Here is a 14674-nt window from a genome sequence, read left to right as displayed (position 1 = left end):
CGATGAGGTTGAGCGGTGGGCATTAATGTGGGGATTCAGGTTCTCTGTAGAGAAAACTCAAGACTGTGGGGTTTTTTTTGTCAGGAGGAAGGTGGGAGATGAGGAACGTTTGAGGTTATAGGTTATATGGGAGAAACATGGAGAGGGTTGGGGCCTTCATGTTCCTTGGGGTATACTTTTCTTCTTCTTCTTCTTTCATTCTATTCTCTTGTTCTCTCTTTTTTGACTGATCTGGGCAGAACACATTGAGAAAGAGGTGGGAAAGTGTAAGAAGGTGCTAAATGTGATGCGCTGTCTGACGGGGAAGGAGTGGGGGGGCTGGGCGTTCCTCATTGAGGACCATGTATGTTGCATTGATCCGATCTGTAGTAGACTATGACAGTATAAGGTATGGTTCGGCAGCCCGGACCTCATTGGAAAGGCTAGATGTCATACAGGGACAAGGACTCAGAAAATGTAGTGGTGTGTTTCGGACGTCCCCAGTGCCTGCACTACAGGTGGAGATGGGGGATATGTCCCCAGTGCCTGCACTACAGGTGGAGATGGGGGATATGTCCCCAGTGCCTGCACTACAGGTGGAGATGGGGGATATGCCCCCAGTGCCTGCACTACAGGTGGAGATGGGGGATACGTCCCCAGTGCCTGCACTACAGGTGGAGATGGGGGATATGTCCCCAGTGCCTGCACTACAGGTGGAGATGGGGGATATGTCCCCAGTGCCTGCACTACAGGTGGAGATGGGGGATATGTCCCCAGTGCCTGCACTACAGGTGGAGATGGGGGATATGTCCCCAGTGCCTGCACTACAGGTGGAGATGGGGGATATGTCCCCAGTGCCTGCACTACAGGTGGAGATGGGGGATATGTCCCCAGTGCCTGCACTACAGGTGGAGATGGGGGATATGTCGTCCCCAGTGCCTGCACTACAGGTGGAGATGGGGGATACGTCCCCAGTGCCTGCACTACAGGTGGAGATGGGGGATATGTCCCCAGTGCCTGCACTACAGGTGGAGATGGGGGATATGTCCCCAGTGCCTGCACTACAGGTGGAGATGGGGGATATGCCCCAGTGCCTGCACTACAGGTGGAGATGGGGGATATGTCCCCAGTGCCTGCACTACAGGTGGAGATGGGGGATATGCCATTGCAGATTTGCAGACAGAAGCTGGCAATTAATTATTGGGTCAACCTACACGGACATGGGATGTCTCATCCTGCAAAAGGGGTTTTACAGGCATGCTGGGAACATGAGAGAAGACAGAATACGAGCTTTGGGTGGGTGGGTAATATCCAGGCAAAGGACATGGAACTGTATGGAAGGGAGTTTAGTCCAACTGTAGCTATTCCTGTAAATCCACCATGGCTACTCCCACCTCCAGTAGTGGATCTAGAAGTGTTGGAGAGACTACAGAAATATAGGGAGGGTGCTGATCCATCTGATTTGTTGAAGAGACGTCTTAATACTGTGTTTCAGGATTCTGTGGCCATTTACACAGATGGTTCAAAAGATCCAAGGACAGGAAGTACTGGGTCAGCATTTGTAGTGCAGGAATGTGGGGTGGCAGTCAGGAAACTAATTAGAGATTATCTGGCTGTATATACAGCGGAGCTGATGGCCATACTGTTGGCCTGGCAGTGGGTGGAGGAAGTCAAGCCAGACAGAGTAGTTGCTCTGATTCCTGGGCAGTGTTGATGAGTCTCCAGTCATTTAGCTCATGTAGTAGACAATACCTGCTTTATGAGGTGCAGATAAACAGATAAGACTTACTTGGGTCCCAGTCGATGTGGGGGTGGAGAGGAACGAGGCAGTTGATGTACTGGCTAAACAAGCACTTATTAGTGGGGATGTTGATGTTGTAGTTTCAACGAGCCTGATATGGACAGTGATGGTGCAGAGATGGCAGGGACAGTGGAATAGAGATACCAAGGGCAGGCATTTATTTCAAGTACAGAGGAAAGTTGGGGAGTGGAGGACGGTTTTTTTGTACAATATTAAGGGTGGGTCACAGCCAGTTGAATAAGACCTTAAAAGTGATAGGAAAGCATTCAACAGGAAAGTGTGATTGTTGCCAGGAAACAGAGACCGTGGAGCATGTATTGCTACAGTGTGGGCAGTATCAGAGGCAAAGAGAGAGGCTGATATCTAGTGTGAGGGAGAAGGGAATACAGAAAATGAGTTTAGGTAGTATATTGAGTAGAACGTCATTAGACATAGTCTCAAATATTTGATTATCTATTTTTAGAGAAACGGGGCTGCCAGATAGGATTTAGTTTCTCCCTGTCTCGGGCCCACACCCCAGTACTCCAGTACAGGAGGTGGCGGCAATGCACCATAACGTTGGATGCAAATCGCCGATAAACCACATCAAAGAAGATACTATTTTGCCACAAGATGGCACTATTTTATAAGCAACAATCTGGTCCGTTCAGTCCCTTGTCAGTCAAGACAAACACTCCCCTCCTCCTTTTCACGTTTCGCCCAATGAGCAGTGATGTTCTCCTTTGTTGTTAAACGTGCACTGACGGCGGAACTGAGGGATTCGGGGGACAGGCTATCAACTTGAGTTAGCTTACCAATAAGGTAATTTGCTGCTTTTATTTTCAATGGACAAATGTGTAAACTAGTTTTAAATAAAGGTAATCGCATGGTTGCCCTTGCATCATTTAGCTACGTTAGAGTTGAGTCGGTAGACAACCGAAAAACAGGAAGAGGCCTAACGTTACCGCTTTACGGTCATGCCTCGAGCTGTAGTGGTAACGTTAGCAGCAGCTAGCATGACTCCTCATAGTCATACTGTAGTAAGCTAACTCGTACTTGCTAGTTTTGCTACAACAGTTGGTCAAACTTGAGCAATATTTTTAGTTTGTGATTCTTTGGGCCATTTAAGTATCGTTTCGATTGTAAATCTACCACAAAGAGCTAGTGAACTAGCTCCCTTCTAGGCTAGCATGCAATCGGTTGTTCATGACTGTGTGACATAAAACAAAATACACAAGACCGTGTGACGTTAGCTAGACAACTTTTACTACTCGTCAGAAAATCGGTCCCTGCCCTGGGACTCAGCATTGAATGAACTTGACTCAAAACACTCCACACTAGGGCCAAGTTTAGTAGGTCGAACGATTCCTTATTTTACATGTCAGTCAATATTTTCCACAACATTGTTCCATAAACTAGCCTATAGTAGCCGACTAGTTGAGTTTAATAGGCTACCTAAATAGCTACATTGTGAAGTAGTAGCTAAGTGTGCAAATGGTTATCTGACAATGGCATGGAGTGTCCTAGTGCCCAGCCTAGGAAGGTTACTACTACGTAGCTAGCTAGGCTATTTATAAGTAATGTGGTGTCTGGCTATTATTCTCACCAAATAGCACAGTATATCAAATAGGATAGGTCTCAAATTCTCAGTGCTTTTAGTAGGGCCAATTTCATATTCAAATTAAGCTAGGCCTATTTAATTAGTTAAAATGATAATCTGTGTCTGTGACTGGCTTTGGCCAGAAGGGTGTTTTTCAAAGCACTTGCCTACACATCAGTTTGAGAGGGAAAATTGAATTACTGACTTGGAGTCTTGCCACAAGGGCTATTTGTGTAATTGTTTTGGTTAGACAGAGCTACATGCATACATTAACAGAGCATTGAAGTTGTCTTGCTCTTTAAAAGAACCTGATCAGCCACTTAAATGTAAGATATGCAGTATTAACGGTTCATTGAAGGTCAACAATTGTATTCAAGACAATTTTAAGTCTCTTCACTTTTTTCCTTTCCTCCCTCCCCTCATTATCTCACTGTCTTGCATTTAGTCTTTTTTGCTAGTTCTCTCTCTCTTGCACACTCTCTCTCACTCTCTGTCTCTCTATCTCTCAGATGGAGGTAGAGCAGCTCCTCTCTCTCTCAGGCCCGGCGTTGGCCCAGGCAATAAGTTCTCTGCTGGAGACACCAGGCCTCTATGTGTTCTCAGACATCCTTGAGCTGCCCAACGTCAGAGAGGTAACACACACACTCGCATGTAAACGCACACACACACACACACACACACAAACAAGCACACAGTCACAGCTGTTCTCAAGGCGCAGCTCTCACTGGAGGTGGTATAGCTAGAGACCCTAACAATCCCCCTCTATCTGTCCCCCCCCCACCTTCTTCTCCTACTCTACCCCAAGCTGGAGACAGGCCCGCACGCTCCAGTGTATCAGCTACTCAACCTCTTCGCCTATGGAACCTACTGTGACTATAAAGGTACGAGCGTGGCAGGCAGCGGTGCTGTGTGAATAAGTCATGTAGTGGCCCTGGAGCTGTTTTATTATTAGCAGTATTTCTCTCCCTGTTCATCGGCCCTGCAGGCCAGGCAACTCATCAATGTTGTAGGTTGTCACAGCCCCCGATCATTTACAGAGTCAACCACAAGACTTTATTTGACCCTATACGAGGAGCCAAGTGACAATGTTTGGCACGGCAGAGGTTGCGTCCCCAATAACCTCTCCTTTCTCCAGAAGTATGAACTTGTTCACTTTCCTTTGGGGATTTGGAATTAAAGAATTGGTATATGGAAACTCCCGCTTGCATTCCTGGTGGAAAAAAAATGGGGTCCCCAGAACTTCTGGTGGAAGAAATGGGGTAACTGCCGAAACAGTTGACTATCACTGCTTTAGCCTGCCTACACCAATCCAATGCTTTTACATTTGTGGGGAATAGTGAACAAGTGCACACTTTAGGAGGAAGGTGAGCTCATTGGGACTCAACCAGGGACAGACATCTCTGATGTTTTGTTAGACATTCGTAGTGGTTGTAATTTGTTGCAATTTCACAAACTGCCAAATGAAATCCTGAATACCCTTTGAAATACCGGAATATGTAAAGGACTTGTCATTCTTTAGCAACACATTTATGTAACAAGACTTCAATAAGAGACGAGCAAAACGGAAGAGAGAAATACAAATCTTGTTATGTCAACATATACCGTATTCACTTTCATAGTGCTTTTTAGAATTGCAAAATGGAGCACAGAGGAATACTCAAGTTTATTTTCTTCATTTTTTTAAAGCATCCACATGCGCAGGCTCACACACACACTCAAAAGATTTTTCATTGTATTCTCTTGTGTAATTCAGCAGACAGCGGCATTTTCTGCCTGGACAGAGGCTGTACGCTTGTTTGTAGGGATGTTTCCCTGTCATAATGTGTCCCTTTTCTGTTGCTCTTTCGCTGTCTGTTTCTTTTCCTTGTCTGTTTGTGGTATGTTAATTCTTTCAGAGAGAGCAGCCTCTCTCCCAGAGTTGACCCCAGCCCAGAGGAACAAACTCCGTCACCTCTCCATCATCAGTCTGGCATCTAATCTCAAGGTAGAGTTCCACCCATTCATCTGGTTTTAAATTCCTTACCCTGCTAGATTTAGTACGCTCAATGGGGGTCACTCACATCATAATTATAGAAATTGTTTAGAATGATATGTAATATAATGATAGCCATCATCCGTTTTCCATTTAATCTGAAGGTAACGCTCTCTGGATTTACCTTGTCTAGTTTTTCTGTTTAATTTGTTATTAAATGATTGCCGGTCTAATAATAATTTTGGCAGTGTTTCCATGGACTCTAATAGCCTACCTACAACGGTAGTTCCAACAATACTCAGCAAGCTTCAGTACCAAAAATAGCAAGCAATTTGCTCAACTTTGATTTTGATGAGTGTGGTTATGAGACAACTTGCTTTGTAACTCTGACACATGGACAAGATAAATGACTCTGTGTTGTGAAGGACTTTGTTAAGAGCCTGTCTGTGATGTGGTTTAATTTTATTTATATCACATAGATGAGAATGATAGCGGCTGAGATTGAAATCATTATGAGATACTGGCTAGATACTGTGTTAAGTATTCTGTCCTTTCTTCTCTGTCTCTCTATGTATTTGTTGCTCCCTGTTGTCTATTCATCTCACTCTCATTTCGAGCCCATCCACATTTCTTTTCTTTTTTTTACTCCCTCTGCCGTCTCTCTTCCTACCTTGCTTTCACCCATATCTCATTTTCTCCACTCTCCCCAATAAATAATTGATTGATTCATTTCTCTGTTTCTCTATTACCCTCCCTCCCTCCCTCCCTCCCTCCCTCCCTCCCTCCCTCCCCCTCCCTCCCTCCCTCCCTCCCTCCCCCCTTTCTCTCTGGTATTTCTCTTCCCCTCTTATTTTTTATACTGTCATAAGTATAAGTATGCCACATTGAACCTCTGTATGGGCACACCTTAACGCACAGATTCACCCGTTCAAATGTTATATAGTTATACCTCTGTGCGGTGTTCTGTTGATTCCCGGGGTCATTTCAGGTTTTCATGTGTATCTGAGTTATTTGCCGGCTGTATTTCTGTCTGCTTTAACGGCGAATAGCTCAGATGCACATGAAAACATGACATGACCCCGGGAATCGACAGAACATTGCTCAGAGAGGCGCAACAAAAAAAACATTCAAAATGGGTGAATCTATCCTTTAATTGCCCAATAAAGACTTGTTAAAGCCCCATCACTCTGTCTAATAAATCACTGTTTATTTAATGAAAATAACTACAAAATATATGTTTTATAATTTATTTCCCCAAGCCTCCTTTGGCCCTTGAAATGCTCAGTTTGATCGTGTGGGTGTTAGGAAACAAATTTGAAGATATTTACATACACCGCCCAGATTGGCTGATAAAATGGTCTAGAGCCCACTCCCTTACCCAGATGAACAGTCATTGGTCTATATAATCATATCACAATGTGACATCATGATGTGGCCCAAAGACAATCCATCCCACCTGAACAGGCTGAAATTCCAAGCATTTTTTTCAAACAGCTTTTACACAAAAAGGTCATCATAATTTTCACAATTTCTGAATTTCTGACCTCATAGTACGGAAATATATAAATAAATAAAAGTTACATCAATTTTTTTTTTACTGCACTGCCCCTTTAAAACTTTAAACTCCCCTCTATCTCTGGTAGCTATTTTGATGTAATGGTTTTGTACATTTATGTTGACTCGCCCTCCCTTCCTATACCCCTCTCTCTTACCTTTCCATTCCTCACTCTTACATCATCTCTTCTCTCTCCTCACTGAAGTAATAAAGAGCATCTCAAATTCACCATATTTCTCTCCCCCTCTTCTGTACCAGATAACTTCTGTTGACCCAACATAGAAGAATATGACATTCTCTCTTGCCCTCTCTCTGTCCCCACAACCCTCGCTCGACTCCCTCCTCACTAACGTCATAAAGAGCATCTAAAGTTCAACATCTTTCTCTCCCTGTGCCTGTTCACTTCTATTGACCCAACGTAATAGAATTTGACATTCTCTGTCTCCCTCTTCCCCCAGTGCCTGCCCTACTCCCTGCTCCTGCAGCAGCTGGAGCTGAAGAACGTGCGGGAGCTGGAGGACCTGCTGATTGAGGCGGTCTACTGTGACATCATTCAGGGCAAGCTGGACCAGAGGAACCAGCAGGTGGAGGTGGACTGCAGCGTGGGCCGAGACCTGGGCCCCAATGAGCTGCCCAACATAGCCAACACACTGCAGGAGTGGTTAGTTAGTGATATGTGTGTGCAAAGAGCGGTGCTAGAAGTGCCATTTCAGTTTACTTCGTGAATTGAAGTGGTATTGACTCCAGCCCAGCTGTGTGTGTGTGGGTGGGCGGGTGGGTGGGTGGGATGAGGTTAAACTTTATTTATAGAACACATTTCTTACAGTGGATGCATAATAATGACCAATACGCTTTTTAAACGAGACAAATTCAAATAGTAAACAATAAAATAACAGTGGACATGATAGATGCAATAAATAAGATGTATGGGATATAAAATAGATAGTATGATCATTCATATCAGTGTCTAAATAATCTGTCTCTCTCAGGTGTTCAGGGTGTGAGGCGGTCCTGTGTGGGATCGAGGAGCAGGTAACCAGAGCCAACCAATACAGAGAGAGCCAGCTGAAGGTCAAAGTTCAGGTGGAGACAGAGGTTAGTACCAGTAGCCACTTTTCTCTTGGTAGAGTCAAAGATGATCTATTATGTTGACAAGATCTAACAATGGAAATACATGTTCTCAAAGATGGAAGGCAGGCAGGAGGAGGTGAGATCAGGTGGGTCCATTCTAGCTAATGAGAGGGCAGATGCGCGTATCAACAACAGGCACAACTCTGTTATAAAGTCGTTTTGCCACATACCGAAATGGCATGTGTATCCACTTACATCAGTGCATTCGTAACAACTTAACCATTACGATAGCAAATTAGCAATTAAATGTTTTGTTGGCCAAAATTAAGAATTCCTCACTTTGTGGTCATATTTCCGTGGACAGGTTTTGGCTGGAGTAAACACTCACGCTAGAGGTGAAGCCATAAGCCAAACATATACTCATTACTCAATGACCTATTTCAGTGTCCAATTTAGAGCTCTGTCCAGTGTCTTTATTGAGGCTGTGGGCCACAGGTGGCTTTTCTGTCCTCCTGAGTCGGTCTTCTCCAGCTTGAGGTAGAAGTTACTCTCTAACCTGTTCATATTAGAAAAAATAACAACACCTTAAGCTTTTCACATTACTGAGACAAACTAGTGCCAGGCTGTATTGGGGCTGGCCTGATTATGCATCCACAATAGCTGCTGGAAAGGGCCTTGTAAGAAGAAAGTATCCAAGCCGGCCCAGTACATTCCGAGTCGGCCTTAGTTTGAATCAGGCACATCTGTTCTAACTTCATTAGTTTACCTTTCCTTATCTCTCTCTCTCTCTCTCTCAGGTGTCAAACCTCCAGAAAACGCTAAAGGCCACCTCCGCCTCACCGTCGTCCGGCCCCGCCGCCGCTGGAGCCGCATCCAATCAGGATGCAGACCAGCCGGCCGAGCCACGAGACCCCGCCTCCTCTCAGGAACCACGGCAACCGGGCAAGAAGAGTTCAAAGGTCAAAGGGTATGTAGGTCAATCCCATTTTTCCATTGTTGTATTTATTTTATAGGCATTACCATTTGATGTTGGTGGGCTATCCTCAGGGTCTTGTTCATTAGGGCAAGAAACAGAAACCAATATTTAAACATTTCGCATCAAACCCAAAAAATAAGTCCAGGTAATACCTGTTTCAGTCCAAGGTGCCTTTTGAGCATGACCTCGTCCTTCCAGGGTCACGACAGAGGTGTGGTTCAAGCCGAGGCAAGAAGAAACATTTGTGTGTTGCAAAAAACATTCCAATCGCTTCAGATGAATTCAAATGGCACGAAATCGATTACGCAACCACTGCGTTTCATGTCATTTCGCATGCGTCTTCAACACAGTAATATTTTGGTAGTTATTTTACAACAAACATCCATTTAAATGCCAGCTGCCAGTGGAAGTGGGAATAGTGACTGTGTGTGTGTGTGTCTGTATAGCGTATCTTCATTAGCCAGAGAGGCTGTGCTTTGTAGAGGTACTCACAGCGCTACCTGGGACCCTCTCTCTCCTCTGGGCCAATTACAACACTAATTCGTCATCTGTCCTGGATTTTAAAAAATGTCACTGAAGTGAATAAAACATTTAAAAAAGAAGCTTCAGGTGCTAAAAGGAAATGTTTGTTTATTTTTTTATTACATGACAGGATGAGTTTTTCTGTTCCAGTTAAAGGAGTGATTATGATTCACTTACAGGGTGACAGGAAGTGGTAGGAGAGTAGTACAGTAATATAGTCATTTGTTTGCCAACATTGTAATCGAAACATCCCTGCAATAATATGTGGCAAAATGAGTTAAACCAAAGGTGAAAAAGGACATCATAAACAGACCTTGTTCATAACTGTGTTGTATTACAACTATCGTAAAACATGAACTAAAACAGCCAGGAACTTATTTGCTTGATTTGTGAAATTGCCCAGGGATGTACAGTTGTAGCCGGAAGTTTACATGCACTTAGGTTGGAGTCATTAAAACTTGTTTTTCAACCACTCCACAAATTTCTTGTTAATTAACAAACTATAGTTTTGGCAAGTCGGTTAGGACATCTTCTTTGTGCATGACACAAGTAATTTTTCCAACAATTGTTTACAGACAGATCATTTCACTTATAATTCACTGTATCACAATTCCAGTGGGTCAGAAGTTTACATACACTAAGTTGACTGTGCCTTTAAAAAGCTCGAAAAATTCCAGAAAATTATGTCATTGCTTTAGAAGCTTCTGATAGGCTAATTTACTTAATTTGAGTCAATTGGAGGTGTACCTGTGGATGTATTTCAAGGACTACCTTCAAACTCAGTGCCTCTTTGCTTGACATCATGGGAAAATCAAAAGAAATCAGCCAAGACCTCAGAAAAACAATTGTAGACCTCTACAAGTCTGGTTCATCCTTGGGAGCGATTTCCAAACGCCTGAAAGTACCACAATCATCTGTACAAACAATAGTACGCAAGTATGAACACCATGGGACCACGCAGCCGTCATACTGCTCAGGAAGGAGATGCGTGCTGTCTCCTAGAGATGAACGTACTTCGGTGCGAAAAGTGCAAATCAATCCCAGAACAACAGCAAAGGACCTTGTAAAGATGCTGGTCCGATATTGACATAACCTGAAAGGCCGCTCAACAAGGAAGAAGCCACTGCTCCAAAACCACCATAAAAAAGCCAGACTACGGTTTGCAACTGCACATGGGGACAAAGATCGTACTTTTTGGAGAAATGTCCTCCGGTCTGATGAAAAAAATATATAATAGTTTGGCCATAGTGACCATTGTTATGTTTGGAGGAAAAGGGGGAGGCTTGCAAGCCGAAGAACACCATCCCAACCGTGAAGCACAGGGGTGGCAGCATCATGTTGTGTGGATACTTTGCTGCAGGAGGGACTGGTGCATTTCACAAAATAGATGGCATCATGAGGGTGGAAAATTGTGTGGAAATATTGAAGCAACATCATTCAGGAAGTTAAAGCTTGGTCGTAAAGTGGACAATGACCCCAAGCATACTTCCAAAGTTGTGGAAAAATGGCTTAAGGACAACAAAGTCAAGGTATTGGAGTGGCCATCATCATAGAAAATTTGTGGGCAGAATTGAAAAAGCGTGTGTGAGCAAGGAGGCCTACAAACCTGACTCAGTTACACCAGCTCTATCAGGGGGAATGGGCCAAAATTCACCCAACTTATTGTGGGAAGCTTGTGGAAGGCTACCTGAAACGTTTGACCCAAGTTAAACAATTTAAAGCCAATGCTACCAAATGCTAATTGAGTGTATGTAAACTTCTGACCCACTGTGATCATTTCTCTCTACTATTATTCAGACATTTCACATTCTTAAAATTAAAGTGGTGATCCTAACTGGCCTCAGACAGGGAATTTTTACTAGTATTAAATGTCAGGAATTGTGAAAAACTGAGTTTAAATGTATTTGGCTAAGGTGTCTGTAAACTTCCAGACTTCAACTGTATACTCCAAAGCAGGATCAATGAGTTAGCCAGCTAAAGCCAGCTTTTTCCCTCCAGAATATTTAACTAATTTATCCAGCGCCCTACACTACGAATCTGGTTTGAGGAATTGGCGAGGTAACTTAGGTCAACTCTAACTCCAACTCAGGATAACCGGTGACACGAATGTGGCTATATTTCTATAGCCAAGAATCCTTCAGAACTAACCTGCTCTGGGGCAGACTAACTTGGGGCTAACTCCTGTTATTTGAATATATTGTCTGAGCCGTGAGTTAAGGTCCAATGAAATCACATTGCGTCGTCATCCCCTTCGTTTGCTGAAGACGACTGATTTAAATATTTTATTAATCAACTTTTTTTGTGTGTACATTTTTTTAAAAGGTTAAAATACCTATCACAGGACACGTTTAGTAATGACAGAATGCATTTGAAACTTCACGCACAGTAAAACATTTGTACGACTTAATCCAAATATGTTACCGAGTAAAAGGCGCTAGTTGGTTGATAAGCACACCAAAGACGGCATTACGATACGTAATAAAAGGAAGAATGCACTTCTAACAGCCTATTCCCCCACCATAGCCGGCTAAATTTGCAAGATAACTTTCTTTCATTCTGATTTCGACACAACTGAAAATGTGACACCGACTAACCCATGGAAAGATGTTTCAGCGTTGTCTTAGTAAAGAGTTCGCCGTTTGACATGAACAAGCTCAGCTCGGGTAAGTGGCGGGTGCGCGATCAATATCCACCCTGCAACTTCGTAACATGGAAGAAGCCTGAGCTGGAATGGGAAGCTAACTGAAGCTGACTAGCTTTATAAAACCCGGAGTAGATCTAGCTTGTACCGTAGTATACCCCCTCTTGTATAGGATGCGAACAGGTGACTGGCGTTTCGACATCAAGCTGACGTCATCCTCATACCCCTCTTCTGTTTATTAAAGACAGGCGTGTATTGAAGATAAGCCTTTAAATGCCGTTTGAAGTGGGGACTGTGGACATGCTCTACCTGTTATATAATACCCTGATTTGCTCCGACCTGTAGATATTATTCAGACAGCGTGAAATGAGTGGGGAGACGGAGACGGGGAGATGAAGATTAACGGTGGGGTCGGGATTAATACACCGGTTGGGTTGGTGTATGTGTTCTGCAGGAAGTAGTCTTACACACAAGACCAGCCACAGGCATGCATGTATTTGTAAAAAAAATATATATATGTGATTTAGGGGACTTTTTTCCCCCACTGACATCAACCATAGGGATCAACCATGTGAACTATTGTTTCTCACACTCGGTCCTGGGGACCCCCAAGAGGTACATGTTTTAGTTTTTTTGCCCTAGCACTGCATTCAAATCATCAAAGCTTACTGATGCGTTTGGGGAAACACTGATCTAGCGCGAGGTGCAGTGTGCGAAATTACGGCAATCTGCCGTCGTGAGAAATGACACTGTGACACCTGCCCGAGTCTGTTAGAGACCGGCGTTTATTTGCTAAAATGTGAAGCGATACCCAGGCCTTTATAAGAAACGGGCGCTTGTCGGGGACATCATCTTCGGGTAATGCAATAACTGTTGTCTGTTTTTTGTTTTTTTGTCTCAGGCTCCGTGGAAGTGGGAAGATCTGGTCCAAGTCCAACTGAAGACAGAGAGACCCCGCTGATCCACTGTCAGATGCACGGACTGAGACACAGGTTGACAGACACATAGACCCACACAGACTCATAGACCGATAATGTGACCCATGCACAGACAGACACTGAGATTAACACACACGTTCACACATCCATGCACGCACGGAAACACACACACATATATACAGACACCAAGTCCGACAGACACATGTCAGTGAGTGATAGACTTGACACCCATTCTGATAGGTGTGTACACACAACCAGACAGACGGACTATCTGCACTGTGTATATACACAGACCCAAACCCATTCTAACATGTACACAGAGAGAGAGACAGAGAATAATCTGCTCTGGGCAGAGCTTTGCTGCTGTCGGGAGAAGCAGCGCCACGGGCACTGAAACCGAATGTGTGTATTTGATGTATTCTATTGTGTTACACTTTTTGTTTGTTTGTATTTTTTTTTCTGCTGAGCATTGAGTTGAGACGTGTATAAAATCAGGATATGAATTGTTGGTAATAAATTGAACCCCCTCTATTCATTTAGTATCAGTCTGTGTTACTGTTTTTTTGTGCATACTTCAAAGTGCAACTGGAGGTTGCATCACTAGCTAAATGTTAACTCACAGAAGGGGGATATCTGTGTTAGGTCAGACCTTTAATTAGGTTATCCCAAAGAGACTAATATATTAGAGTGCTGGAACTACCCCTGTGATCAGTTGGCTTGGTTACACACACACACCTCTTTTTCCCTGTCACATACACGCATCAGACACACACACAGGGCGTTCATATTTGATATCGCTATATTTTGCCCAAAGCTTCTATTTCACTGTCAAAATTGCCTGTCTGAATTGTCTGCCCCCCCATCACACGCTCCACATTTAATTTTTCACATTTATCCTGTCCGTGTCTCTTTTTCGCTCGCTGTCTTTCGTTCTCTCTCCTCAGTCTCCCTCTATTTTCTCTAAAAACCCTATCCTGCATGACGTTAATGGTAGCTATTAACTCCCATGGCACCCACAGAGAGAGAAAAGGGGGATGGAGAGACAGGGAAATGATCCTATTCCGTTAACCCCATTTCCTCCCTCTTCCCAACTTTCTTTCTCCCCCTTTCTGTCTCTCTCTCGTTCTCCCCCCGCTATAAATAGCTGTGTTAATTTCAGTCAATGTGATTGAGCTTTACTGTTTCACAGTTTGCTCGGATCCTACCAGATGGGAGCTGTGAATTCTAGCAGCTGTCACCTAGGTGTCGCAGTGGTCTAAGACACTGCATCTCAGTGCAAGAGGCGTCACTGCAGTCCCTGGTTCGAATCCAGGCTGCATCACAACCGGCTGTGATTGGGAGTCCCGTAGGGCGGCGCACAATTGGCCCAGTGTTGTCTGGGTTTGCACGGGGTTAGCCCGTCATTGTAAATAAGAATTTATTCTTAACTGACTTGCCTAGTTAAATAAAGACGATAATTTTTTTTATGAAAGAAAGTGTGTGTTTATGTACGCGTGGCTGTTAGAGGGATATTGTGTGCGTAAAACCTCAGATGTGACTTTGCGTGTGTATATCTAACTCTGTGTGTCCTTCCTTAAACACCGAGACTATGGAATACTACAGGGTCAGCTGGTTGGACGTATAATCAACCAGTAGTTAAC

General features: G+C 43.9%; 1 protein-coding gene across 2 annotated transcripts; it reads left to right on the top strand.

The window, feature by feature from the left end:
- The first annotated feature begins 2474 nt into the window (after nt 1–2474).
- On the top strand, nt 2475–13569 carry LOC135520049 (COP9 signalosome complex subunit 7a-like). Of its 2 annotated transcripts, none has more exons than XM_064945363.1 (8): nt 2475–2581; nt 3805–3991; nt 4165–4240; nt 5255–5343; nt 7345–7547; nt 7876–7981; nt 8755–8924; nt 12998–13569. In XM_064945363.1, the coding sequence occupies exons 2-8, from the start codon at nt 3869–3871 to the stop codon at nt 13035–13037; spliced, it is 807 nt and encodes a 268-aa protein (XP_064801435.1). In that variant the 5' UTR covers nt 2475–2581; nt 3805–3868; the 3' UTR covers nt 13038–13569. The 2 variants fall into 2 exon arrangements, with proteins under 2 accessions (XP_064801435.1, XP_064801436.1); XM_064945364.1 differs by having other exon boundaries at nt 2480–2581; nt 3869–3991.
- Nucleotides 13570–14674: the final 1105 nt, after the last annotated feature.

This window comes from Oncorhynchus masou, chromosome 29 (genome assembly GCF_036934945.1).
Source record: "Oncorhynchus masou masou isolate Uvic2021 chromosome 29, UVic_Omas_1.1, whole genome shotgun sequence".
NCBI classification, from domain to species: domain Eukaryota; kingdom Metazoa; phylum Chordata; class Actinopteri; order Salmoniformes; family Salmonidae; genus Oncorhynchus; species Oncorhynchus masou.
Note: the sequence above shows the minus strand (reverse complement) of the source record. Positions and strands in the feature narration are given on the sequence as shown.